Genomic DNA, 27,341 nt, shown 5'->3' with positions numbered 1-27,341 from the left:
CAAATTATGTCCGGCTGCTGTGAGAGGAAATCACCCTCTTACAAAAAAAAAAAAGAGGGAGTTTTGCCGCTTTTGTTCTCATATGATGTGAAGCTAATAGAAAGAATTGCTTCTCTGAACTTATGTTAGCTGATATAAACTTTTGATAAATGCTGCCTTCAAGTATTAAAAGGGAGTAAATCAGTCACAGCTTCAGTCACACAGCGTGTGCACAGAGAGCTGGTCACTTCCTTGAGTTAGCTTATATGTGGGATTGGCTCTATTATGTTTCAGGCTAACAGGTAGCTAGCCTAGTTACACTTAGCATAAAGACTGAAAACAGCCGATTCTTTCTAAAAATAACAGAACACACTAACTGGCACAGCTAAAGCTCACTAAATAAACAAGTTATATCTGTGTACTTTAAACAAAATGCATTATGGGGAAGTTGCTGGTTTGCGTTACTTCTTCTAAATACTTCATACAGCCACAACTTGTTTTTACGCTTTAGTTTACGCAGGTAATAAACACACAAGATAAAAGATGTTCATCAGCGGGTTTTAGCGGCGCTCCTTTGGACAGAGCGAGGCTAGCTGTTTCCCTCATTCGAACCTTTCTACTAAACTAGCTAACTCTGGGCAATAAAAGCAAACCAAAATGATTTCACTATTCATTCACAGGAAATGAAAAGGCAGTTATCCTGGTGGGAAATTACATCGTTGGGCTAACCCGTACGCTTGCATCTCTCTGGTTCCCTCGACCGAAGGATTTTGCATTATTGCAGGAAATAAGATCTGTGGCAAACACAAGTAAGCAAGCAGCAAGATAATGTGCAAATGAACACCACCATTAAATTCAGCTTCTGGTGGCAACTTGTTAGCAGCTGCCATTTTAAAGACACGAAGATGCTTCATAATTGAAACGTGGGGCATTTCCTGAAGAATTTTATGATGTAGGATAAAATGTAAAGTCACCAAAGATGTTATTTCAGGCATGTAGCCCACTGACTTAAAGATGAGGGACCTGGAAGTGTAAAGTCTGCTTTGTGCAAGTCTCAGGACAGAGACTGAGCTGAAGAAAGGCCCACACTACAACTTGCAACTCTACCTACAAAACTAATATTGTGTAATTGGAGTATCATAACACTGGCTCAAAGGTTTTGAGTTCAAACGCAGGCCTGTACAGTGAGTTTAAACCTGAAACTAAACAGAAAAGCAGACAGCGCCTTTAAAAAGACTAAAATATTCCACATGAGCCAGCAGGGTTTGATACAGAGCGGAAGAGGAGAGTGTATGTATAGCCCGCCGCTGTGTACAAAGTCACGTGTGTGTACAAATGCTCGCATGCCCTCGGTGCTCTCAGGAAGTTTAGTTTTTATAGCCATCAATCTGGTGAGGGAAGAGAGAACGTTCCCCCTGTAAGGAACACCGGGAATGCAGAGTAAACGTGAAGGGTGTGTACAGTACGTTGTCTGGAACAGATGTTTCTCCCTAAATTGAGTTAGTGTAGTCCCCCTCTGATAGGATGCAACAGCATCGCGCCACCTCAACCGCTGCCAAGCCCCCCACCACTCCCTTCAGACCCGTCCGCTCCCCCCAAAAAGACCTGAACCTTTTCAGCTGCTGTGTGTGCTCGATTCAGCTCTGCATATGTTACATGAATGTTCTCTGCGTTCTCTGTGTTTTTTGGCAACACATGCCGAGCTGCTTCGTGGGGGCGGATGTCTGAACGTTTGCCTCACATGCTGTATACCATCAGACGTGTTCCTCTCCGTTCCGTCCGTTCAGATGCTTATGTAAAAAGAGCATTCAGGCACACTTCAGAGATCATCTGGATGATTTATGGCCTTCAAAAGCACCCGATTTTCATCAGTTTGTGTGTACATTCTGCTCGATTGTGTGTGAAAGTGTTCACGTGTAAAGGAAGAAAAACAAAGCAGACGCGTAATGGTCTTAAGTTTTTATTCACAGATTTTTGCACCCTCACCACAAACTCCAGCTGCGTTGTCATATTTTTGTGTGTATCGTCCTCTGACACCACAGAGGATTCTGGGAGTTTTATTTCTTCAACCCCAGGTCTGTCAAAGAACAAATAAACAACCTCTGACACCACAAGCAGCTAACTCACTAATGGTCTGGCGAGAAATGCCTAAGACACAATATGTTGTTTGTTAGCTGTCTTAAAACCTTGTTAGGGTGTGTGTGGCTCATGTGTGTTGAATAGCTGGTAACACTTTGCCTCCTGTAGTAACAACTGACAAAGATAAAATCTGGATTCATCTCTTCATGTCTCCATTTTTTAAAATAATTTAGGTATGTTTCCTCCTTTAGTGGTTAAAGGAATAGCTTGACATTTTGGGAACATAGAACTTTTTGTTTTCCAGGAAAGAGAGTTAGCTGAGAAGATCAGAGACTGTTAGCTTAGATTAGTACAATGATTGACAACTGTAAGAAACAAATAAATTAGATTTTGTTTGTTTAGTTTGTAAAAAATAATAATAATAATAATAAGAAGAAGAGAAATGCCTCAGAAATTCACATTTCCAGCCATGCTCATGGCTAGTTTCTTTGTCCTCTGCTATGTAGTTTTGTGTAAACATTTATGGTACCTGGAGGACTTTAGCACCAAAATCAAGATGACATTCTTGGTTTTTAGTGACAACTACCGAATGGATCACCATGAAACTTGCTGCAGATATCGACGATGGCCAGAGGATAAACTGACCACCCCTAAGATTTGCCCATTTTTTTAACATTCTCCATTTATAGCTGAGCAAGATGGTGAGCAAGAAGGAACGTGATCATCTTTTAAAAACTGCTGCAACCGGCTAAACGGAACTGACGTTGCAAATGTTTCTTATGGTCAAGCTCGTCTGACCTAGCTACAGTAACTTATGGGCAGGATGGGTCAACTTTTTTGTTTGGTTTGTTTTATTTGGGTTTCATTTTGTTTGGTTTGGTTACTTATCATTGTGCCTGCTAAACATTAACATGTTAGCATTGTAATAATGGTTATCATGCTCAAGTGAGCATTCACCTCAATGCACCACTGCTAGCAAAGCTGTAGACTCTTGCTACGTTTCTTAGTGATCTTTCACTTTATGCTAAATGAAGCTAACAGCTGTTATGTAACGAAAACACCAGTGAGGTATCTTCTCTTCAAACTCTGTGTAAGAAATTGAAAAAGCTTACAAACCAAAATGTTGAACTTTTTTGCTAATTCCCTGGATGATGAAATGTTTTGAGCCAAAATGGTGCAAGCTATGATACAAGTATTGACAAAGAAAAGAAAAGAAAGGGCTACAGCTACAAAAAAAAGAAACTACTTACATGTTATAAAACCAACATTAACAAAAATATATAAAACTTTCAAGAGTTTTGAAAGTGTAAAAAATGTACACGTGTGTCACCAATTTTAAAACTGATAATGTACGAACCAACAAATGTATTCTCTACAGGTAAAACTAGCTATGCAGAATCATTGCTCTGATAGATGATTATGTATGTCATGACTCACTAAAAGACTGCTGCGGTACTGCTGTGACTGGACGCTGGTGTGTGTGAGAGAACACTTGATAAATTACAGTTGGCTGTCAAGTCCTTGTCAAATGGCTTGTCAGAGTACTGGGAGGAAGGACGGCCTCGCCACAGAGATCCTGATTGTTGTTGTTCTTCCCTTTGGTTCTTGGAAATGTTTCAAGAAGTGGAAATTAAAGCTGGCAAATCCAGTGATCCTAGAATAGACAAAGGCCATGTCAGATGTTAACCGGCAATCATCTGCTTTGTTTTTTAAAGAAAACATTCCTAAGTGAAGATGAGGAGAGGAGCAGACAGACGAGCACTTACCACGAGGGAAATATCAGTTCCAGCTCTCTTGTCCGCTGTGGAAAAACAAAGAAAATGACATAAATGCATCAGCTACTTTATTGTGAAGACCTACAGCAGAAAACCCAGCATGTTAATAATGACAGACTAAGGCAAGTAAAAACATAGCAGCAGAGATGCTTTTTTAGCCTGACTCAAAACTGTCAAATTAAAAAAGCTATAGTGACAAGGATGTCACAGGATTCAAAATATTTCAGGTCCAAAACTTTCTACATCAAAGGTACGCGTTGGTGATTTCTACAGGGTTGGGTTATGTTACTATGAATCCTACTGTTTTTCTTGCCCGTACTTCTCTGCCTTCTCTGATTGGCTGTGTGTTTACCGGGGATACTATGGCTCACAATCCACTTTACCAGCTACTCTCCTGACCATTTGTTTTACAAACCAACCGTAAGACACAACCCATCAACACTAGTCTATCAGGATAGAAGAAATGTCACAGATTATGTAAAAAAATGAGATATAATAAAGGTCTAGCTCTTTATTTATAGATTTTTGTGCATGTTTTATCTTTGTTTATCCGCTCAACTTCACTTCAGTTATATTAGCATATCCGGCACACAAGTTAAAGCTTTGTAACCTACAGGATGTCTTTTAAATGTCAACAACATTCAAGGACAAAGTCATTCATAACTGACTTCCGCTGACTTGTGTCTTCAGCTACATCCAACTCACAAGGTAAATATTCGTGCATTCAAATGGACATCTGCGGTTAAAAGGGACAACAGAGATGGATGAAGGATGAAGAATAAATATAGAAGAAAAAAAATAGAAAGAGGATTAAAAATCTCCTGGATGAAGTCGGACTGATGATGGTAAAATGTCCGCTGGTTCTCAGATGGTTGTAGTTGTGTGTTGACGTTGTTAGATGAGGGTTAGTGGAAAGCTTTGAGTGGCGATCAGTACCTCATCGACAAGGTTCCTTTGGGTCACCAGTCGGAGTAGCTCGGGGGAGCAGAGGCCCGAGGGAACCGGGTCAGAGTGTCGTCATAGGGAGAGCTACGTGCACACGCACAGACACACACATGTACTCACAGACATAATGGGGATTCTTCTTATAAACAAAAGAAAATGTTTCACTAACTCTCAGTCATACGGACCAAAATTACCCATCCACCAATTAAGACCGCGGCATGCAAGCTAGCAGAGACACTGCCCGTACCTGACCACAGCGAGGTCTCCATGGATATCACACACCTGTTCACCATGATTACCTATATTACCCATACTGCAACACAAGAGCGAGGGTGGACAGGTGAGAAAGAGAATGGGAAGACTCCACTGAAATGGAAGGAGTGATCCAAAGAGGGCGACGGAAATGAAGTCGAAAGAGAGGAGATGATGAAATGAAGATCCATGCAGAGGGAGACAGCACATGCGTGTGATTTCTGATAAAGACGTATGAAGACGATCCGAAGCCGTAAAATGTCCCGTACCACAGAGGGAATGGGCACTTAGAAGAGTATGAAAGGAAGCGTTGACAGCAGACATACATCAAAGTGAAACAAGCCACGGATAAGAGGAGCTGGAGCGATGACGGAAAAAAAAAAAAACAGGAGGAGATAATATGAGGAGAGACCACGAAAAAAGGAAAAAGTGACAGAGAGAAGGAAAGACAGGGATTCAATTAATTTCCTTTTGCTCTACAGAAAAGATTCAGAAAAACTAAATGTCTACAAATGTCTAAATGTCTAACAAAATGTCTACAAAGTTTGAGCGGAAGATGTGCGTCTGTACTCACTCTTCGAAGACGTCCTCCGTGTCCATCCTCCTGTAATACTTGGCCAGTTTGACGGAGAAGATGATGCTGGGGATCAGAAAGATGCAGCAGCCTCCCAGACCGAACCAGAACGTGTTCTGGAAAAAACACATTTACAGGAACTTTATTACAAACTTTGAACAGGGCTGGCCAACATTTTGAAATCTCCTCAGAAGAACTCAACTGTGACAATGTTGTAGTGATGACAACTGCTTTTCTGTTTATAAATCTCCCCAAATCCTACACACTGGACTTTTAAGAGACTAAATAGGTGAAATGATGTTTAAAATAATCATCAGTTGCAGCGTTATAGATTTCACACAGAGGCCCATACACATGGATGCACGAGAAATGTCCACATTAACAGGCAGAAATAAATATGGCAGAATATATAAATACAAACACGTGAGCACACATGCAGCAACACGCACACTGTCTGCAGGCTCTGCTTGGAGAACTCAGGCGTATATAAATTTTCTGTTTATATTGACCACAGTCTGTGGCTTGTTTGAGCTCTCATTAAACTCACAACTTAATGTGCATGATATATAGCTGATATGTAAATATGAGACTTTACAGCTCCTCAGAGCTGAAGTGAAAACAGTGAAGAATCTATGTGTTTGTAACTCCACGCCCTGCCTCAAAACCGCCTCTATCTCATCTCAGTGTGTGTGTGTGTGTGTGTGTGTGTGTGTGTCAGAGTCTTGAGAACATACTGTTCTCATGCATGTGGCCGATTGACTCCACAGTCTTCATCACTCCCAAAAAAACCCAGAGCTCCCTCGAACTGTCAAAGAGCCGTTTATGTTTCTAGTTGAAAAACCAAATACTGTACATGTGGGGAACATGATGTACTATACATACAGCTGTGAAATGAATTAGTGCACCTCAGCAGCCTTACACACGCACACACGCACACACGCACACACACACACACACACACACAGATAACGTCAGTGTTCTGGTGCCTTACCACTGAATCAAGTATAAAGCTGCACGCCACTATCTCCATGCTGTCCACAATGTTACTGATTGGTTTACATTGGGCCACCTCCGTGCTCAACTGTAGGGGTAAAAATACACACACACAGTATAATCACCGGAAAAACCTTAAAGTATAGATTACAGAGTATGACGTGAAATGTAAAACCAGAACCTGCTGTGTGCAGCTGGGGAAAGATTCACTTCACTTATGTACAGTTCAGTTCCTGCCGACTGATTTCTCCTCAACCTTCTTATTACAGACTTCAGATTTAAATCAAAGTGGCTTCTTCCAAAGCTTCATGATCTTAATTATGCGTGACTTTAAACCTTAATATAGCTTAAGCCAGTGAATTATATATTGTGTCACAGGTAGTGTACTCACCGAGTTTTTAACCCAGTTTGTGTACTGTTTAAAGTATCCCACCAAGTTCTGGATGTAGCCTTTTGTTTCCTATAAAACAACAAAGAAGACAACATGTTGGTCAGTGTGTGGCTGCAGTCTGTAGGGGATGAGTGATCTGTCTTAGTCTTTTCTAAAGATGCTTATATTAATACCAAAGTGTCGCATCATATTTTGCATTCGCAGACCTGTTCGGCTCACGTTACTCAAGCTTAAATTCTAAAATTTTGTGAGTGTGTTACTCACATAAATCTGCTTGTTGTAGTATTTACCTGTTTCACCACATGAGAGGCGTTATGAGTGATGAGGTACTCTGCTGCATCGATGGCACTCAGGATATTCGTGACCTTGACCTAAAAGAGAGAGAGATTCATTTGTACTTATCACACAAAGACAGCTGCTTGGTAGACTCTACTTTTTATGTGATGTTTCCTCCAGTTGATCAGAGCACATGTGGAGGTCAGCTGTTCATAAAGGTGTTAATTCAGGTATGGAAATCCAGGTGTGGAAATAAATCCTGACCTTTAAATACATCCTACAATGTTTCAAGTCTTGTTGATTTTTCTTGTGGACTAATGTTGATTTTCAAAGTCTTCGTAAGTAAAATAAACTGTCTGTATAAACTGCTATAATAGTATAGTGTAACAGTATATCAGTGCTGTTGAACTAGAGTGTTTTTGTCTGGTTGTTTACTCACCGGCAGGTCGCTGGACGTCCTCTGCAGTAGCTTGATACTCTGACTCAGGGAACTCTGTGTGAGAAGACAAAGCGTTACCAAACAAAGCACAACTGCATCTTGACATACTCATCAACGACTATCCCATCACGTCAACACTGTCATAACATGAACAACACTGCTATGACAAACACAAACACACTGTCACGTTGCTGTATATCAGCAGAGGCTTACCCGCGCTCTGACATATTTCTGTCAACATTCGACAAAGGAAAAAGAAAACAGAAGGAAAGTTGAAGGTAGCAGCTAACAAAGACACATGTTTACCAACATTATGTCCTCAGCCTATAATATTGGCTGAAAGTAGACGCTTCACTATGTCACATCTTAGAATTTGAACATTAATAAACGGTAGCAGCAAATATAACAACCAACAACCACCCATGTCCCTTTTCAGCATGGCAGTTTGTGTTCAAATGCCACAACAACAACAACAACAACAACTTCAACAACAACAACAACTCTATACAGAGCACATAATTGCTCCCTTACGATATCAAGTAGCAGTGATTGTCTTATAATTCACCTTTAGACGTGTTTAGATGTTTTTTTAAGTAGTTTGCTAGAAATTACATACATTATAATGTCCATTGCTTCAAGGCATATTGTGTTGTATGCAATTTTAAGATAAGCCTTAAAATGTTATAAGCAAAACTGAGAAAACCACATTAGAAAATGTTCTTTGCTTCAAGATTCTCTATGAAATTATTCCTGTTATTAGTTAGCTGGGTATCTTTAAGTAAAAAACTGTGTGTTCAGAAAAAGTAAAAAAGTAAAGGATTTGTGTGTATCATCTTGTGTGTCTAGGATGTAATTACCATTGCTTGCTCCATTGGAACCACATGTTCTCTGTGAATCTGTCTGATACTGCTGGCGTGTCCTTTCAGTGCATTCTCCAGAGCACCACGTGGCTGTAAACAAACAAAGTACAAAGAAAACAGCAGTTTATTCCAATTACATGTCATTAAGCTGCTACAATAACTTACATTAGACGATTAAAATCTCTGGCATAATGAGTTAATGATTATTGACTCAATGATTTATTATTCTTCCTTCCTAGTCACACACTAATCCTTCTGTGCCATGTCCCATGTGCCTTTAAACTGCACACTTCCCGCTCTATGTACCATGCATGTGCCATAAATGTGTGCGTGTGTTAAAGGTGAATGGGCGGCTTGTTCAGACCGACAGGCAGGATCAGCGAGGTTAAAGCGAAATAATTTTCCAGAGGGGCTGTCTGTCTGACTGTATATCACATTCCTACAGCCCTAAACCTGTAATGCAGTATTAATTTAAATGTGCAAACCAACAGGAAAAACACAAATCTCTTGAGTCAGATTTATTACCAGTCATATGAACAATCCGAAGGGAAATTATGAAGTTAAACTTGAATGGATTCCTACAGCTGACAAACCTCATCTAAGTCAAGTTCTCTGTCAACTCAGTGTACTTGAGGGACTTGAGTACAACCTGCATGGCTTTCTGCAGTGTGGTTAGCCTCTAAACCCTCAGTTAATCCAAAGCAATCATATAACATTGAGTGTTAAACTTTGCTGTTCTCACATTTATTTATGATTTTGGTATTTGAATGATAAAGGTGATTCTGTTGTTGCTGTAATGTCTTGTTAAAATAAAGATGACACTCACCAGTTGGTCGGCCTGAGCCTCCAGGTCAGTAGAGAAGGACAGGAGATCCATGACAGTGACTCCCTTATTTACCTGAAACAACAAAACAAAATGTAGCATGTAGCAGGGGTAATATAGTTAATGTTTTACTGAAGTTTCAACCTGGGTGTAGCATAGCTGTTAAAGTTTTTATACACAAAAAATTGTATAGATACATGGGTATTTTAACAATTAAGTACTTTACAACAGATACACTTATGTTAAGCCCGACTGATCATTTTTGGGCCTGTGCTGATGTTAGGAAGTAGAAAATTATGCTATTAATACATCAGCCAACATACAGCCAACGATCCATCAATCCGTCATGTGATTATCAAACACAGCAAGGTATTTTACAGTTTAACAATAAACTGTAATGTCCAAAATGAAATCAGCGAACTGAAACAGTAAACTTAACTGGGTGTTTAAGAATTATAAATGATTCAAAAATTATCCTCCAATGGAATCTCTAAAAAGACATTTCAGACCTGCACATGACAGACATCACACGGCAGTTCTGCAGGGACATTATATTAACTTAGTGTGTCAGTTCCTCAAGGCTTAACTTAACTTTGACTAAAATAAGCCCATAAGTTACTCTGGGGAGTTTCTTTTTTCCCCACAGTGTATTAACTGCATTCTAAACACGCAGATGCATTACCTCGGTCAAGTAGGCTTCATAGTCAATCTGTCCGACTCCAGAATTGGCGAAGTTGATGAGGTTGTCTCTGCCGGCCTGCTCCAGCAGTGTGATGTCCTGCAGGTCAACCTGCACGCTGTCAAACACTTTGGCCAGATCCCTGTTGTACTGTTGTCAAACACACATTGGAAAACTCACAATTACCGGCAGTCATTCATCTTGCGGCACTAACACGCATATATATATATATATATATACAGTATATATATATATATATATATATTTTTTTTTTTTATCATGAATTCCCACACAGGAAACTGAGACTTACCACAGTTCTGTTGAGGAATGAGTTGATGTTGAACATGGTCTCTAGCTGCAGAGCATGGTACAGACCATTGTTCTCATAACAGTCCCTGTGACACAGATACAGTATGGTTTAATCTATAAAATGTGCTGGTCTTCATTCCAAACATTAAAAAAGGGATCGTAAACAATTTAGGGCAAGGTAGGAAAAAATCTGCAAATCTGCACATTACCTGTACATGCTTCCCAAAGTCAAGTCAATGTTTGGATTCTGAAACAGCATCCCAGGAAGGAAGTTCTTCTTGGCGGGATGAACTAGGTACGGTGTGTCTATGATCTGCACACAGACGCATATTCATCAGCACAGAGCTACAGTGTTGTTGGTTTTGCACCAATATGCTGCTCAGATAAAACTCTTGCCAACAGAAACACACAGAGATGCAAAAAGGAGAGTAAAGACTATAAGATGATTCAGGAAGGGTGCTTGTGTTCTTTACCTTATACAGCTGTCTGTTAGCCAGCGGTTCACACACCAGCTTCTCCACGTTGCCGCCAACAACAAACAAGGCGGTCACCATGCCCATTAGGATCCAGGCAAAGATGAAAGAGAAGCCCACCCCACTGAAAGCGCAAGAGACAGAAACAACATACACAAACATCTGTTATTTTGTAGTCCCAGTTTCCAGCCTTCACTTTTACCTCGAAATCACTCCCTATTTACTACAAGTGTTAAGGCTGTTGACACGGGAACGTACGCCATTAACAAGTTGCCGCCGGTGTTCGAAAGGCATCCTCGCGTTGTTGGTGTAGCTTGCTTGTCGTAGCCGCAGGTGCCACACAGGAGTCCGAGGATGTTGAAGGCCAGGACCAGGACGACCATGCAGAGCACTGCCACACAGCCAATCCACCTGCAGCACAAACAAACAAACACACTTACTGTTGTCATTTGTGAGAATATTGTATTGATTCACATTCATTTACTGGAGTCTTACCCGAACCATAACCTTGTCATAATTTCAACTTTTTACTGTAATAACTGACTTTTTTGGCCACTTGGGGCAGCAGAAACTAATTTTGAACACAAGGGACGTTAATTGTTATGGTTGCTTTTTTAAACGTTATAGCCATTATGGAGCAATATTTTCATTTTGAGTTGTGTTTCTGGCCACCTGATGAATTCAATAATTACTCTTTTAGCTCTGTTCTTTGGCATCCACTGACTTCTGAGGGAAATATCTTTAATATAGTGTAAAGCGGGCCTTTAGCTGAGCTTTATTGCTGAAGCAGAACAGTGATATTTTGGGCCTTATATCTTAACAGCACTTACCTGTAGAAATCCATCTGGTCAATCTGTGGGTAAAAAGACTCAATGTTTTTCTGTCCATCGTTCAAGAAAATAGTGAAATTGGCTAGAGACGCCTCCACTGGGAACATCTTGGAGAAGCCGATGATCTCCATTCCAATCTTATCCAGCATGCCTTTTACTCCTACAGAGAAAAAGACAAACAGAAAAATCAGAAAGCAACTTAAATTATTGCTGTTTTTTCAATATATAATAGCTGGCCCACTAGAGAGGACAAAACAGAGAAGGGGGAGTCTAACAAAATGTGAAAAGGAGTGAAGCAGGACTTACGAGGTAAAGCTGTAGTTTCATCATTCACAAGTATGTAGAACATGAGAGAAAAAGAAATATAAGAAAGTGAAATACTACTTTCGACTCTGTTAAGGGGAAAGGAAAACAGCTTAATTTGTAGGGTTAACTAAAACTAAAAAACATACAGTAAACACACACTTGTGTACCTGAGACAATGTTTTTAGTTTGTTCTTTAACCAGTTTTGGTGTGTCATTAAAGGATGTGTAACCCTGGAGTAGGACAGTAAGAGAGAAAAGGGTTTAATCAGGGTGTGTTTGTAATAATATGATGGTTGAGGAAGAAAGTGACAAAATGATGATGAGCTGGAGACAGAGGCTAACCTTTTGTACGATGTTGCTGAGGTCTGTTTTCAGGACTGTGTCGACATTGGCCAAGGCGTGACGGACATCTGGAAGCTGACAGAAAGAGAAAAAAAAAGAGATATTAAGATTCTTGTTATCTGGCTCTGATTCCCACTTCATGAGTCAGACTATCTTGAGTTCTTTGTTACCTTTGAGTAGTCAGCATTGATTCCCAGCTGGGACAGTGTGGAGCGGATGGTGTTACAGGTGTGAGAGACAGCTCCATTAGTGCAGGCGGGGTCTGACAGGGTGTTAGACAGAGACGCCCGCTCCTCTGATAGACTGGCCTGAAGTTTCCCTGTCCCTTCCTGGAGAATCTCCAAGGAGGTGCTGATGTTCTCCAGGGCTTCTTTGGTCTCCCGCATGGCTACAGCAGAGAGCAGTGAGCAGTTACACCGGTGTGTCGTTTTGTATTGTTATCCTGGTCTGCCTCGTAGGATTTATATTAATATACATTCACAATTCAGGCAACCACAACACGGCTTACAAAGAGCACACTGACCACAGTCCAACAAGACTTTACAGGGCACAACAGTGATTCAGGATCAGGATCTATGGGATTTTGTTACACCCAAGATCCACTGACACCAAGTCACGAGCACTGAAACACTGAACCCAGATCAGCTGTAATTACCTTTGATGGAACTCTCAACTTTTGCTTCAAATAAAAGAAAAAGTAAAGGAAAGGGAAAGTTGGAAAAAATAGTGAGGATGTGGCATTAAAAGACCATCACTGAGTGATAAAACTACAAGGAAGGAAATGGATTGTTAGTAGGAAGCATGTTACATAGCTACATAAATGTGGAAGCAGGTCACAGAGATAAGGATTATTTATACGGTGCAATTTGACTTTCAGTTCAGCAAAACTGGGAGTGCTTCACAATTTAAGTTTGTTGTAACATTCAACATGATAAAAGGTTTATTTTGTATTTAAAAATACAAAACAATAGATTCTGTTTAGAGGTTTTGAGACACATAACAAAAACAACAAAATGCAACCAAAATGGCTCGTTGCTTAAGAGCTTAGTTCTTGAAAAAAATCCTGTGGAATAAATATTATCATCCCTGCATACTATAGTTTGTCTCAGCTTTTTAAACCAAACAGGAGGTAAGGGATGAAAAGCAAGAGCAAGATGATGTATGTTACCTCCTGCCATACGCAGCGCAGTGTCCAGGGAGGGAACCACCTCTTTCTCCAGCTGACTGTGGATCCTGCCACCCAGCAAAGGTCCAATGTCTGTTGGGAGAGATCAGACAGTTTAATAGCAACAATACACAGAGAGCTACAGGCAAACACAGCGGGAGACATTAGACAAGTACATTATGTAAACAGTCTGAGTTCAACTTACTGTCGAGCTCTGACAGGACTTTGTTCTTTGCTGTGGTGTACTGGGCTGTCAGGTAATCAATTTGCTGCAACAGAAAACACACAATGAACGTTAGAGCAGCGCAAAGCATGAATTTTAATGTGTATGTCTTTTACATGGGAATATGTGTGCGTGCGTGTGTGTGTGTGTGTGTGTGTGTGTGTGTGTGTGTGTGCATACCGCAGGTGTGTTGTTAGCAAATGTCTTCATGTCTCTCATGTTGGTGTTAATGAGCCGCCGAGTGCTCTTAATCTGGAGGCTGACATTATGGTTCGCAGCATAGGCAATAAGAACTCCCACACTGAAACACACACATACACAGGGTCAGTGAGGTAAAGAAACACAGTGAGCAGTATTCACCACTAGAGGGCAGCATGGTTACATCAAGATGAACTTCACAAGTCATTGTCAGATATATGTCAACTGTAAAATCACATTCATCAGCTAGGTTTTCTTTAAAATCTCCATCTTAAAATGTGTACTGATATTATTTTTTGTCAATGTTTCAGTCCTCGCTGTGATTGAGTGAGAGTTGCTGATCCTACATGCCTTTTAATAACACTTTCTGAGGTGCAAGAACCTGTGATGGAATATATTGATTTGATAACTTTGATAAAAGATTTCATGCTGTATCAAATTACTTTATTTGCAGTTGAATAAAATAACACTGATTCTGATAATCAGAAAATGCAGAATATCAGATCCAACAAGAAGCCAAGGCCAAAGGATGGGTAGTGGGGGAACTTTTTGTTGTACTTTTTATACTTACTTAAGTACATTTATTGCAAGAATATTACTTCTTCTACATTTAACATTAGATACTCAAGACTTTGACCATTCATACATGTGACTTCTATAAAAGTAATACTTTAACACCATATCTTTACTTTTACTCAAGTATGACTTTTGGTTAATCTTTTAAAACACTGGCAAGAACTTTGTCAAGTTGACAATATGAGTAAAGAGATGCAAAGTCTCTACTTGTCTTGTACAGTCAATGACAGTGACAAACCTTTAACCAATTTTCTAAATCCCATTTCACATGCTTGCTACCTTAAAGTTCTTTCATAGGGCATTAGTCTTTCTCTACGATCCACCTCCTGTGTGATTAGTGAAGATTTAACAGCGAAAATGACTTTTCATTTACCCGCCTGATAACTGATGTCTTTTACTCTGCTCAGCCTGAAACAAAGATTTGACTGACTTTCAATAGAATGAGAAAAAGAAAGAATCTTCTGTGCGAGGGCTTATGTAAGAATCATAATAACAAAAACCCTGATCACATAATATCTCCACATCTCCAAATGGCCACAAAGTGCTTTATGCACAGTACTGTATGCATACGTGCATGTGTGTGCTTGTGCGTGCGTGAGCATGCGTGTTGGTGATGTGAAAGCACTCATTCATGCAGAGAGGCCTCTCGCAGTCAGCCAAGTGATATCAGTAACACCTAACTGTCCTGCAGAGTCTGGATCCTATTTCTCTGACTGAACACCTGTCTCCTCCTCAGCAAGTAAACTGCACGAATCATCCAGTCTGAGTGTGAGCAGATGTGGTTAAAGGGGGAACTCGTTGCCCAGGCACAACTAACAGACATCAAAGAATGGATGAAGGTTGTCTGATGATGCCAGTGTCTCGGCCAACTAGGTTGAACTAAAATGCACCGTAAAGACATGAGAGGAAAAAAAAAAAAACAGGTAACAGGTAGTCTTTATTTGTGATTCAAATGGGATACCACAAGACCCAAGATTGCAGATAAAGAAAGTGTTGTTTGTGATAAAGTAGGTTTTAAAGGGTTTCCTCACCACCCTCACTAATATAGTCGCTTCTAATCGAGATGGCTCTGGTGAAGAGGCAGAGGTAAAAATACAAAACGGAAACATGTTTGTACTGGTAGCTTTGGGATCTCGGCAAGACATGCTTCGCTATATCTGAAACCAGCATAGTTACAGAATCTAACACAACAATTCTCACAGTGATGATAAACAAGATGATAAAGAACAGAAAGGCAATGAGGACTCACGCGATGAAGATGGAGGTGGCGATGAGCGAGGCTGTGTAGAAACCTCTCTGACAGTCGAAGTTCTTCCTCTGTCTCTGGTGCATCTCCCCTCCGCAGTTCTCACAGCATCGGCACACACAGAAACACATGCCTATGATGGGGGTGAGCACCACAAACAGGATGCCGATGGTCCCACATATGAGGAATCCCGCTTCGTAGTAGATCCACTGCGTGAGGACAGGATTCAGAAAATTATCATTCCGCCTCAAAGTGTCAATAATGACACTGTAGTGTTTATTATGTGAGATTTCAGCACACTGTTATGATGAATTTACCTGTAGTAGCAGGACCACATTTTCTGGCTGATTCCCCACAGCAAGGGCACACCAAAGCATGCAGGAAAAACACCCAGACACACACACAAAGCCATAGCAAAAGAGAAACAAAGCAGGGTCAATGTGACAGCCAAGAGAAGTAGGAGAAAAGGAAGAAAAAAATACTACTAGCAAATTATGTCCTCCTTTCTGAGACCTTGTGGAATATATATTGCCAATTAAAATCATGATTCTTCTGAACTCTGCCCAGGAACACGATTTTCTTCCCATGAGTCTTCCACAAGGCGAGGCTGATTTATTGCTATAGCGATAAGTGAACCAGTCGCAGACTAGAATGAAAGAGAAAGTGCTGCCAAATGTTGCACAATGCTAGCTTGACGGTAGTGAGAATTAACAATAGCCTATGAGGCGAAAGAAAATACAATAAAAATAAAATGTCTTTATTTTTTTTAGAATATCATCTATCACAGCTCTTAATTCGACCAATAAGTTCACCACTATTGGGTAGAGTATCATAACATTGCAATGAGAATGTTAAGTTTATCACAATAATCACTTCAATCAACGTACCTTTCTCCATTCTTCTATTTTGATTCCCCCCATGTTTTGCTGAATAACTTTAACAATCAGATCTGAAAAACACAAAACAGACAGGTTAGAACAGAAAACACACAAGCCTTTTAATCCACAGTGATTGTCCAGAGGAATTACTATCACATGTGCAACAGTGTCTCACAGGCAGCATACTACGCTGTTGTGAAAAATCCATTTATCCGTTCATGAGCAGACAACACAGATTACGTGGATTCATTTTTTAATTTCCGAGGACAGTACTGGGAATGTATTTCCTCATGTAACTGACAGCTGTGTGTCCGGGGGAAGCGTTGCGGGCAGCCAATGAGAACTAAGGTTCTGTCCAGCTGTCTGTGTGTTTATATAGGTCAGCCAACTCTAAGCCTACCTGGACGGTGACTCACACATGCTGTTACTCAGCAGGTAAACACTGATTCTCTCTCACACACACACACAGACATGCACACAAGCATTTTACATATACAGTAAGTTTATTTGACAACATGTACAGTAAACAGATAAAACACATTAAATACCAATGAGTAAATTGATAGATCATAAAATGGAACCAAGTACTGCAATATAATACATATTACTAATTACCTTCATTTTAAAGATATATTTTACATTACAATATTACTGTCTGCCTAGAGTAATATATTACTGATTACACTACTTTTCAGTTAATTTATTTTCTGTTACTGCTTATTCAAGTCAACAGAACAAGGACTGCAATGTAATCTAAAGTGCACTCGGAGGATTAGGCTTCATCATCAGGCCTACGACATACATCTCATTTCAGTCAGACCACGATCACCACGTACCTTGCGATACGATCACATTGTTTTGCCCAAGATGATGACAATATCACGATACAATGATTCTGTGATAATCGATACAGGAATTACAAGTGTATACTAGACAGTGGCTCTTCTTAACACACACACTGACCGCAACTTAAATATTGTTAAATATCGATATTCGGTACCAGTGTATCGATAACGTACCTCAAGACGAAATATCGCGATACATCGTAGTATCGATATTTTGGTACGCCCCTACACATAGCCTATATTAATGGTTGTGCACACTGGGTGGGTTCTTAAGAAAAACAACATGTTACATGACATAACTGTGGTAATATATTACTGTATTAGTTACATTACTCCATTAACACTAAGAATATATATATATCATATATAAAACATTGCTTTTGTAATGCATTCCCCCAACACTGATTGTACTTTACTAGAGTATTTCTATGTTATGCACCTTAGCCACTGTTATTAGATACAGTATATAGGAGCACACAACAGATCAAATTGGTACAGTAGGTGCCACTGCACATGACAGGTGCCGCTGCAGATGGGGGCCAGTTTAGCAAGTGGATGCTGACACAGCAGACACACGTGAACATGCACACACACACACACACACACACAAACACACGCTGCTCTGTGTCTGTTCTGCCTTCTGCTTGTGCACCTGCTGACACTCATGTGAGGTGAGAAAACACATGTAGCTGAAATCTCATTATAACAGATTTGTTTTTTCTGTTTTCTCACTTTTAAAATATTCTAGTAAATCAGATGAATTAAAGTACTCTTACTGCCTATTAGGGCTGGGGATTATATCAATATTGAATTCGTAAAATGAGACTTATCATAGATTTTGGACATTGTTATGTTTTGGTATAGAGTAAGTTTTAGTCTTATCCTGGCAGCATTACAGTAAAGTGAAGACATCTTCTCAGCTGAACAGACTGTTCAACTTGTTACAATACTTGCCTTTACCCAATTCGTCATTATAACCACATTACTGACGATTATTAATCAAAAATCACAACCACATTTTTGTTGCTATATTGATATTCAGGTATGTGGATGTCACCCAGTCCTTGCATTTGTTAAGTAATTTTGACAAGATTTCAAAAATAATAAAATATTTTGTATGGGGATAAAACTTAAAACATCTAGACATAATTGAACACTTTCATGAATAGAGGTATAGCGGATAGATATTTTGAAGCCAGTTTTTACCATTTAAGTTAGAGTATCATGTCCTAGTCTCTTTGTCATTTTGGGATATGGCATCATGAATTCCAAATGGTGGAGGGGAGGTGAGGTGCACCTCGTTCCTCTGGGATAACTGTTAAACCGTGTGTAACTGTGTTACAAATATTTTACAGATACTCAGATACAGATTTCAATCATGTTTTTCTCTTATAAAAAAAACTTACTATAATAAACATAGAAAAACACAGGCACATAAATACTGCAATATCTTGTTTAGTACACACAACAATGTCTTTTGAGTGTTTATTGAGATTATTATTGAGATTAATGATGGCTGTAAATCAACTGCCTCTAAATCATGTGAGCTTTTCAGTTTGCGCTTTAAAATTTTAGCAATTTGTGAAAGTAAAAACATTCCCTGAATAAGCCTGTCTGGTTAGTAAAGGGATCTGAGATTCTGGATATCTTTTGCAACCATATGGATAATCCTCTCAACACCATCGCCCCCCTCTGCTGACAGGCAGCGATGGCAGCTGCTTTGCTCCTCTCAGATCTCTGCTAGCTAGTTTTTATCAAACCAGTTCACACGCAGGAAACCTCAGAATGTCATGTAGGATGAAGACGTCGACCTCTGTTAACTCTGCAGATGCAGCATACGAGAACATCTGAGTTGTGTCGATACCACCTGCTGTTGCTCAGCTACTTAGTTAGCATTAGCCACGGAGGGCAGTTAAGCTTAGACAGCTTAGTTCAGTGACCCAGTATAAGAGGTAGGTACTGCAAACGAAAGGAATAGGGGGGGATAAACAACCATCAGTATAAGACCCGAAAAAAAGAAGAAACCACTGCCTCACTTGAACCTATCGTGTCCACTGTGAAATCAGGGAGCGGAACTGATTTTGTTTTCCAACACATAAGTACATTTTTTGCATGGAAAATTTGTCATTTTTGAGTTTTTGGTGTCTTGTGTGAAGAACTACCTTTGATAAACCAACCTTTTTTTATCACCACTGGAGTTGGTGGACATTTGTGTGTGTCTTTAAAAAAATCACAGTTGGATCTATTGTTTTACTTGAGTTAAACTAGGTGAAGTCAACACACGAAGGTCCATGTAAGCCTCTGTAAGACTAAACAATGTAAACAAACGTAGGACACTACTGTTAATTAGCTGTTGTGATATATATATAAGTGACAGAAACTACAACCCTCTTACTGCAACAACGTATAAATATAGGACAACCACAATCCTCTGGGCTAACCTGCTCTGAGAGATTACTGGGTGGTGTGGACGAAGCTTTACGCAACCCAACAACCACCTCACATCCACGGCGACACATCCACGAAACACTAAAGGCATCGACTTCCTGACACAGTTAATCAAGGATTAGCCAATTCTTCACCTTCATTTCTTTATTTTCTTTATTTCCACAATGTTTATCTTGTAATTATCCAAACGTTTGTTCTTAGCTAAAAAGGAAGCAAAAAAATCAGCAGACGTGATGATGAGGGTTCACAAACCATGTTCATCAGTCTCTGCCAGTGTTTAAAGTCTTTCTAGCTCCCTGGAAAGTTGAACTGACCTCACACTTTGAACTCCCTTCAGAGGAAGCAAACTAAATCCCAGCTACCCTACTGGGGAACAAAATACAGATTACATTCAGTGAAAATAAACAAAAGAAAACTGAGGACAGTCAGGGGAATAGTGTGACGATCGTACAGCTACTGGTTAATAATGATATTATTAGGCAGTTATGCTTACAAACTACAATACTGGCTATATTTTCATGTTTCCTTTGACTCATCAACCATTAAAATTAAACTTTACAATAGCTTTTGTTGTTTAAGGAATTTCTGAGATGCGAATCGGTATGACTATCCAGGAAAACCCACTTAAAACATGAAAAGGTGGTCTATTTCCTTTGCAGTTAACCATTTTTGTAGCTATTTAGATGTATCTTGTGACTCCTGGGGAGGGGTCCTGATGCCCGTAAGTAACCATGAGACAGCATATTGAAAGACATGGTCTTGACTGAAATGGTTCTGAAAAAAGTCTAACACTGGGGGAAAAAATGTGTTATTGCGGCTCTAAAATTTGAAAGAGAATGAATTTTCTGCTTTACTACAGGGTTATTAAAAGCCACGACATTCAGGAATTGATGTTGTGGGTTACAGTTCAAAAGTTCCAACACAAGTCATGTCAGGTTTGCCAAAGCACAGTTATGTAGCACTTACTGTTCTGTTACTTTAAATAATATGAGCAGGATGGATTTCTCAGTATTACACAAGACTGTAAGTATAGTATGTATTTTCTTGGCACCAGGAGCTTAAGAAAGTGACACTGTGAGCTGCAGCAAAAACACCTAAGAGGATTATGTGGTCTTTCTTTTTTACCCCAATTGCACTGGACACTTCTTCAGACACTAACCACAAGAAAACATAGATATAAAGAGAAACAAGACTATACAACAGTTAACAGTTATTCCGTACTATCAATTAATTATTTCCTTGATTAATTGAGGGGTTATTGTGAAAACCCTCAGATGCAGCAAATGCATTTTGATATTTTATCATCAAGAAATTGCTTTTAAACATTTAACTGATCTTTACAATTATTGTTTATCAATTTTCTGTCAACTGTCTGATTTTTTTTATGTCTATGTTTTTATTGCATCATTGTGTATGATTGGTAAGTATTTCTGCTTATCATGTGAGCCGGTTGCATATTCCCAAATCACATTATATTCATTTTAATGATAGTTCCATTTCTCTCTAAGGGAGGGGAGGTCCTTTGTAAATGGCTGGTAGCTTCTCTGTACACATCTCTTACATTTTTTTTATCTGGATGTTATGCAATCTTATGTGTATGCAAAAAAATATATATCATAGCAAAAAGTATCAATGTGTGTCTCAGCTCTTAAAGATACACCAACAGTTTATCCTGTCCCTGCATGGATTGAACTTGTCTTAAACATCGTTATCAGACAACTAACTTGGGTGTCTCGTGAGTGTGATCACATTTAAGAAACTTGTTTCCTGATAAACAAGTAATTAAGGCAAACAGACAAATACCAGGACTATGACCCACTTTCATTATGTGTGTGTATGTGTGCATGCCCGTATGTACTTGCACATGTGCGTGTGTGTGTGTGTGCGGCAGTGCCATCTGTAGCAGTGGTAGCTGCACAGTGTTAGCATTAGCCCTGTGGATGCTAATCCTCTAATCTACCCTGTGTGTACCAGAGGGATAAGACACTGCCTGCTCACGGCGAGAGAGTCCAAAATGTTTCTTCACCGTGAAGGCAACCTACACACAGATTTGTAAAGACGGATGAATGAGCCCAGAGGAGGAAAAGTGCCACCCTGTCAAGAACTTTGGCACTCAAATTTAAGTAGGTCCACTGGCAATCAGAAAAACACATTACATTAACAACATAACAGAGATATCTGAATAGCTTGTGTCATACTTTTAGATGTTCCCTAACATTCATTTGAGATTTTCAACTCAACCTTAGCTTGACTCCAACGAGGCCCCTCTGCAAAAGCTGCCTACGATGTAACTCAAGCCCTAACCTCAACCATGGACAGTTTTTATAGCATTTTCTACTGAGATCAAATGAGCTCAAGCTTCTATTTTTCCTCAAACTCTGAGTTTCAGTGGATAAACAACATTTGGAGAGAAACAACCCTCATCAGTGAAACCTTGATGGAATCAAGTGTCTTATTATCTTATTCGTCAATATTTATCTTCATGCTTATCTTATCTTCCCTCCATTTAAAAAAGTGGTACTGAATATTGATACTATTAAAGGTGTTGTATCGAAGCTGATATGACAACGCCATTCTACACTTTAATGATGCATTTTTCCCTGTTTCCTTGTGTCGGGTGCCTCTCAATTTGCAACACTTGAACGGAAAGGAAGAAATTTTAAAAAAGCATATCAGTAACATATGAATTACAATTAAAAAATATTCCAATGCAAATAATTTGTTCATCCATACAAATATCAAAAGAAACAGATTTTATAATACGAATTATTGAGGAAGCTTCTTTGATCTTACTTTGAGCATGTACAAGTGTACATCATCCAACAGGGGAAGCAGATGGTGTTTCTATGAGTGAAGATCTATTTTCATTAGCCAGATCATTGTTTAATGTCTAATGCTTTCAGTTCTCACCTACAATATGTCCGAAACCCATTTTATGTGGTGGTTAATGTTACATCATACTGTTCTTTGTAGTGTTTTTCTCCTTACTTTCTAAAGGACCTAGGCTGATTTTAAGGTTTCATTTTTCTATATTATCAAATGACTATTGCCCATGAGTCACAGTGTGTAGACAGCATATCACAGTCAGAATGTTAAGCCACATCTTTATCAACAGCTGATCTGACAAGAACAATTTAAAAGCTGCTGGTTGTATCCTTTATCAGCCAGGGTGTAAAGATTTCAATAAAACCAGATGTAAAACGGCTTTACATTTTTTAAAGACGACACTTACCAAGTTAACCATTAGGACAACAGGTACTACAGGCAACTCACTGAGTCTGAATGTCTGTGTAGGCAGTTTGAACTTGCATCACTTCACAGGCTCAGCTTTTGTTATCATGGTAAAGACAGTAAATGTTTGTCTACCTATACACATAAAAGAACACACAGGCATACTACATCTACTGGTGATGGAAGGTAACTGAGTGAATTAACTCAAGTACCTGAGGTGCTTGTGCTTTACTTTCACACTTTCTGCTATTTTGCTTTTTGGCTAGGGTTAGGCATTCATTTTATAAATGCAGTTACTACACAGTTTTCAGACTGCATGATGATTCAGAGTCAAAGTAACACATATTCAAATTAATTTGCTTCATCTGAAATTGGATAAAATAACACTGATTCTGATAATCGGAAATATGCTGAACATCAGAGCCGATAATCAATCGACCCATAGTTCACAGCAGGCGTTGATTGTTTATGGGCCCTGGCACTTAATTGGGGCCGATATGCAGCATTTTCCAATTATCGGCCTTTGAGATTTTTCTGTCAGATTGCTGATAAAATAAACACATTTAAAAATGTGCTACTTTGGCTCTGATGCAAGATCCTTTTAGGCAATCTTTATTTAGGGTTTTGATTCACAGACAAATGTTTTACAAAAAGGTGCTCATTTTGCTTTTTTTTTTTTTTTTTTTTTACTGATTTTCAAACAGGACTGAGGGCTTTCCTCAACTCTGCTGCCGCTTACTTAACTTGCTTGTGTGTTAAAATTACCAGCCTCTGTCTGTGGCTCTGAGGAGGACCTGGCAAGGTAGGCAGCATTGTTGAGCTGAACCTGCCAAATCTCATTCTCCTGAGTAAACACTTATAAACAGTGTTATACCTAATGTCCAGGTATGTGTTTGATCACGTAAGCATCATGAATTGTTTTGCCTATGTATGATGTGGGAGCGTGTGACCTGTCATCCAGGTGGTCTCTACCTGTGCGTGTGTGACAGTGTATCATACTGTAAAGTCCCTGGCAGTAGCAGCATATGGTGCAGTGGATTAAGGTATTATGCGCGGTGATGCAGGTGACAGAGAAAGCCTCCCCTAATCGCTGATCTGCTAATTGATTAACCAGCCAGCGGACCTAACCCTGGGCACCAAAATGGCAGCAACTTAAAACCTTCAATCCTATTGCACTTTGTCATCCTCCAACGTGAGCACTTATAGTTGGACATGTAGCACAAAAACAAACCACTTTAGCTGGTTGTAGCTCTATATCCATGACTGGGTTACTACACTACACCGCAGGGGGAGCCAAGCAAAACAACATTCACTATGTATGTATTGCTAACCTCTCAAACCTGATCACCTCATAATCACCTGAATAATGTTAAAGCACGGGCCCTGAGAGGATCACTTATGAGCTATGATAGTTATTGATCCCACTAATCTGCTCATAGCATCGGTTTATGGGCTCAATGGGCACATGCCATCAATGCATGCAGTCCCTCTGTGCACATGCTCTTTTGGCCTGGCAGCACTTAAGGACAACCACTTGGGGAGTGTTTTTTGTAAAGTCATGTGTGAAGTCAGCTATGATGTGGTACAGATTTAGACTTGAAGAGAGAAGACTGATACTGATGCAGTGTGCAAATAATTCCTGCTTGCAGCAGGGAGATTCTCAACGTTTTTTTTACTTTGTTGTTTAGTTTATCACATAAAACGGGCCAGTCAGATTTTGAGAGGCAAGATGGATTTCAACCTTGATGAATTATTTTGACGCCTTAAAACAAAGCAGCTTCATGTGAAGCAGTGTGAAGTTTATGTAAGCAGTGTAGTAGTTTTACTTCTAAATAATAATTTTTCTTAATCTTTCTTCTCATCATTTGTCATTTTGTCACCTCTTAAGACAGGTACTGTTAGGTAATTTCTTTCTACATCATTTGTCATGTAATCATCCCAGTTATTACCCTCTCTTAATTATTTGCGGTCATACATTTTGATATACAGCCATTTTCAATGACAGTAAACCTAAAATTCCTTATAAGGTCACCGAATCCGAAGGGTCACAACATTTGGCGTAACACCTGTTACAGCCACACACAAACAGACAGTTTACGTTAGCCTAACGGTTAGCTAATAGCTAGCCAACTTAATACAAACATGACCTATGTGTTTTAATCAAAAGTGACTTCTGTCTTTGAGAAAGTGTAAATCATGGCAATGTTAGTGTGAGAGGAAGAAGAAGCAGAAGAGATGAAGACATGTAGGACAGGGATGGGGGCGAGCAAGGGGTGCGGATAATCTCACCTTTGGGAAAGTTGTTCGGTTGAACAACGTAGAGAAAAGCGTGGACCATGTGGAAGAGGATCCCCACGGCCCCTGGCTCGTAGTAAGCGTGGGTATCATAAACCGCCGACGGTACAAACCCAAAGTCCAACGGCTCCACAGGTGGAGGAGACCGCTGTCTGCGGGGGTCCGCCCGGGACTCCACCGGGAAACCTTCCCTCTCATCCGCCTGCTGCTCGCCGCCTGTGGCCCCCCAGCAGAGCAGCAAGACGAGCCACCTTGTCCACAACATGGCTCAGAAAGTCCAGCTTTGTCCAAAAAAACAAATATAACAGTTGGAAAATAAATCTCCGAGCCCCGAGTCCTACAATAGTAGTCTAGCGGGAGGAGGGGGGGATGGAGAGGGGAGAAGCGCTGCTGACGTGAGAGGACACCTGTCCCTCTCGGTGGTTTAATCCCACCACCGCTCAGAAACGACCGTCCGAAGGGAAACTTTGAGACTGAACATCCACCGGTGGAGCTTCTAGCGGCCGTTAACTCCTGGTTTCTCGGTGCGGACTCAGCGCAGACATCTTCCTGGGTATCTCCGACGACTCTAGGGGACCAGCTGCCGGCGATGAGCTTGTTATCTCGGGTGTCCTCGCTCTCACCCTGCCGCTCAACGGCTGGATGCTAATCTCTCGTGCACGAAAAGCCGAAGAATAACGTGACCGTCAGCGTCTGTGGCGCGCGACACCAGGGTCCAATCACCTGTCCGGGTCCTCTCTCTCTCTCTCTCTCTCTCTCTCTGCATGTCTCTCTCTCTTTCTATGTCTGTCTGTCTTTCTATTAGACAAATGATAAGATGATTATTTGTATCTGTGTATATGTATTTTTTTAGCTCAGATTTGTTTTGTTTTATCATAATTATGACTTATTTCTCACAATGTTGCCCTTTTTATTTCATACTTTCATCTTTTTCACTCTTCACTAATTATTAATTTGTTTCTACTTCATAAATCTAGCCTTCTATATCATAATGAATTCTCAGAATTCCGACTCTGCAAAGCGTCTTTGAGTACAGTGAAATTTTAGGCGTTTCATTAATGAAAATGTATGATTCTGGTGTCTTCTTGGTGGAGCTAGGCTTCCACCGATGTTCATCCTATTTACTGGAGTGGTGAACACGCTTCCATTGCACAAAATCCTTGTGGGACTGTGGTGGTAGTCAGGCCCTCAGGTGCTGCCAGGGCAACAGTTAAGGCTTGATATTTTGATAGTAAAACACATAAGAATATAGATTATTGATCAAAAAAAACATTTTCTTTGGCAAGAGACAATGCCCAGGGATGAATGGATTCCTGGCTTCCACATTGTCCATGGAATTGTAGTTTATAAACAGTCAACCTTACTTTTACTCCTCCCCTGAGCAGTGGAGGTCAGACAGCATGATGGTGTCAGATTACGAGAGAATTGAACTGCACAGTCTCAGTGGGTCCGTTGATGAATGTGAGGAGGGTCATTGACTCTACACTGTGGTCACCGAGCGGTCGACCTTTAGCTCTGAGGTTGATCAGATAGGCGTCCAAGGCTAGAACATTTTTGGCAAGCACGCACGGTTCGAGTTGAAAAAGGGGAAAACCCAAAGTTCAGTAACAGCCTGGTTAAGTTGTGCAAGTGTTAGAAAACAGCTTTGAGGTCTTTGATATGCGAGTCTGCTTTTTTTTTCATCCTCACATGGCTCAGAGTCACTTTTCACCATATGTGACATGAGACAGCTTAAATGTAAATGTGAAGTTGAGGTAAATTAGGAAAACACAAGTCATGTAACCAGAAGCAGAGATAATTTATCAGAGTTGGATTTTGAGAAGAGGCCCTCCAGTGTGTGTGTGTGTGTGTGTGTGTGTGTGATGACAGACTCCCCCTCTAAATGTCCATTCAAGGGGAACAGTGGAGTGC

The 27,341-nt window shown here is 40.1% G+C and overlaps 1 protein-coding gene across 10 annotated transcripts; it reads right to left on the bottom strand.

Annotated features, from left to right (window-relative positions):
* Window positions 1–1,923: 1,923 nt before the first annotated feature.
* prom1b (prominin 1 b) lies at window positions 1,924–26,147 on the bottom strand. 10 transcript variants are annotated; one of them, XM_037110633.1, is made up of 28 exons: window positions 25,425–26,147; window positions 16,621–16,682; window positions 16,051–16,077; window positions 15,737–15,942; window positions 13,894–14,014; window positions 13,696–13,759; window positions 13,494–13,583; window positions 12,496–12,713; window positions 12,326–12,400; window positions 12,151–12,214; window positions 11,984–11,992; window positions 11,678–11,837; window positions 11,106–11,258; window positions 10,848–10,971; window positions 10,584–10,687; window positions 10,376–10,460; window positions 10,069–10,215; window positions 9,390–9,461; window positions 8,561–8,653; window positions 7,704–7,757; window positions 7,279–7,359; window positions 6,989–7,057; window positions 6,596–6,685; window positions 5,605–5,720; window positions 5,026–5,091; window positions 4,770–4,862; window positions 3,825–3,859; window positions 1,924–3,712 (listed from the first exon to the last, which is right to left on the bottom strand). In XM_037110633.1, the coding sequence occupies exons 1-26, from the start codon at window positions 25,693–25,695 to the stop codon at window positions 4,793–4,795; spliced, it is 2,691 nt and encodes an 896-aa protein (XP_036966528.1). In that variant the 5' UTR covers window positions 25,696–26,147; the 3' UTR covers window positions 1,924–3,712; window positions 3,825–3,859; window positions 4,770–4,792. The 10 variants fall into 10 exon arrangements, with proteins under 10 accessions (XP_036966528.1, XP_036966563.1, XP_036966569.1 ...); XM_037110668.1 differs by adding an exon at window positions 5,300–5,388 and having other exon boundaries at window positions 4,770–5,091; window positions 25,425–25,695; XM_037110674.1 differs by adding an exon at window positions 5,357–5,388 and having other exon boundaries at window positions 4,770–5,091; window positions 25,425–25,695.
* Window positions 26,148–27,341: the final 1,194 nt, after the last annotated feature.

The sequence above is a fragment of the Acanthopagrus latus genome, chromosome 1 (assembly GCF_904848185.1).
Source record: "Acanthopagrus latus isolate v.2019 chromosome 1, fAcaLat1.1, whole genome shotgun sequence".
In the NCBI taxonomy this organism is placed as follows: Eukaryota; Metazoa; Chordata; class Actinopteri; order Spariformes; family Sparidae; genus Acanthopagrus; species Acanthopagrus latus.
Note: the sequence above shows the minus strand (reverse complement) of the source record. Positions and strands in the feature narration are given on the sequence as shown.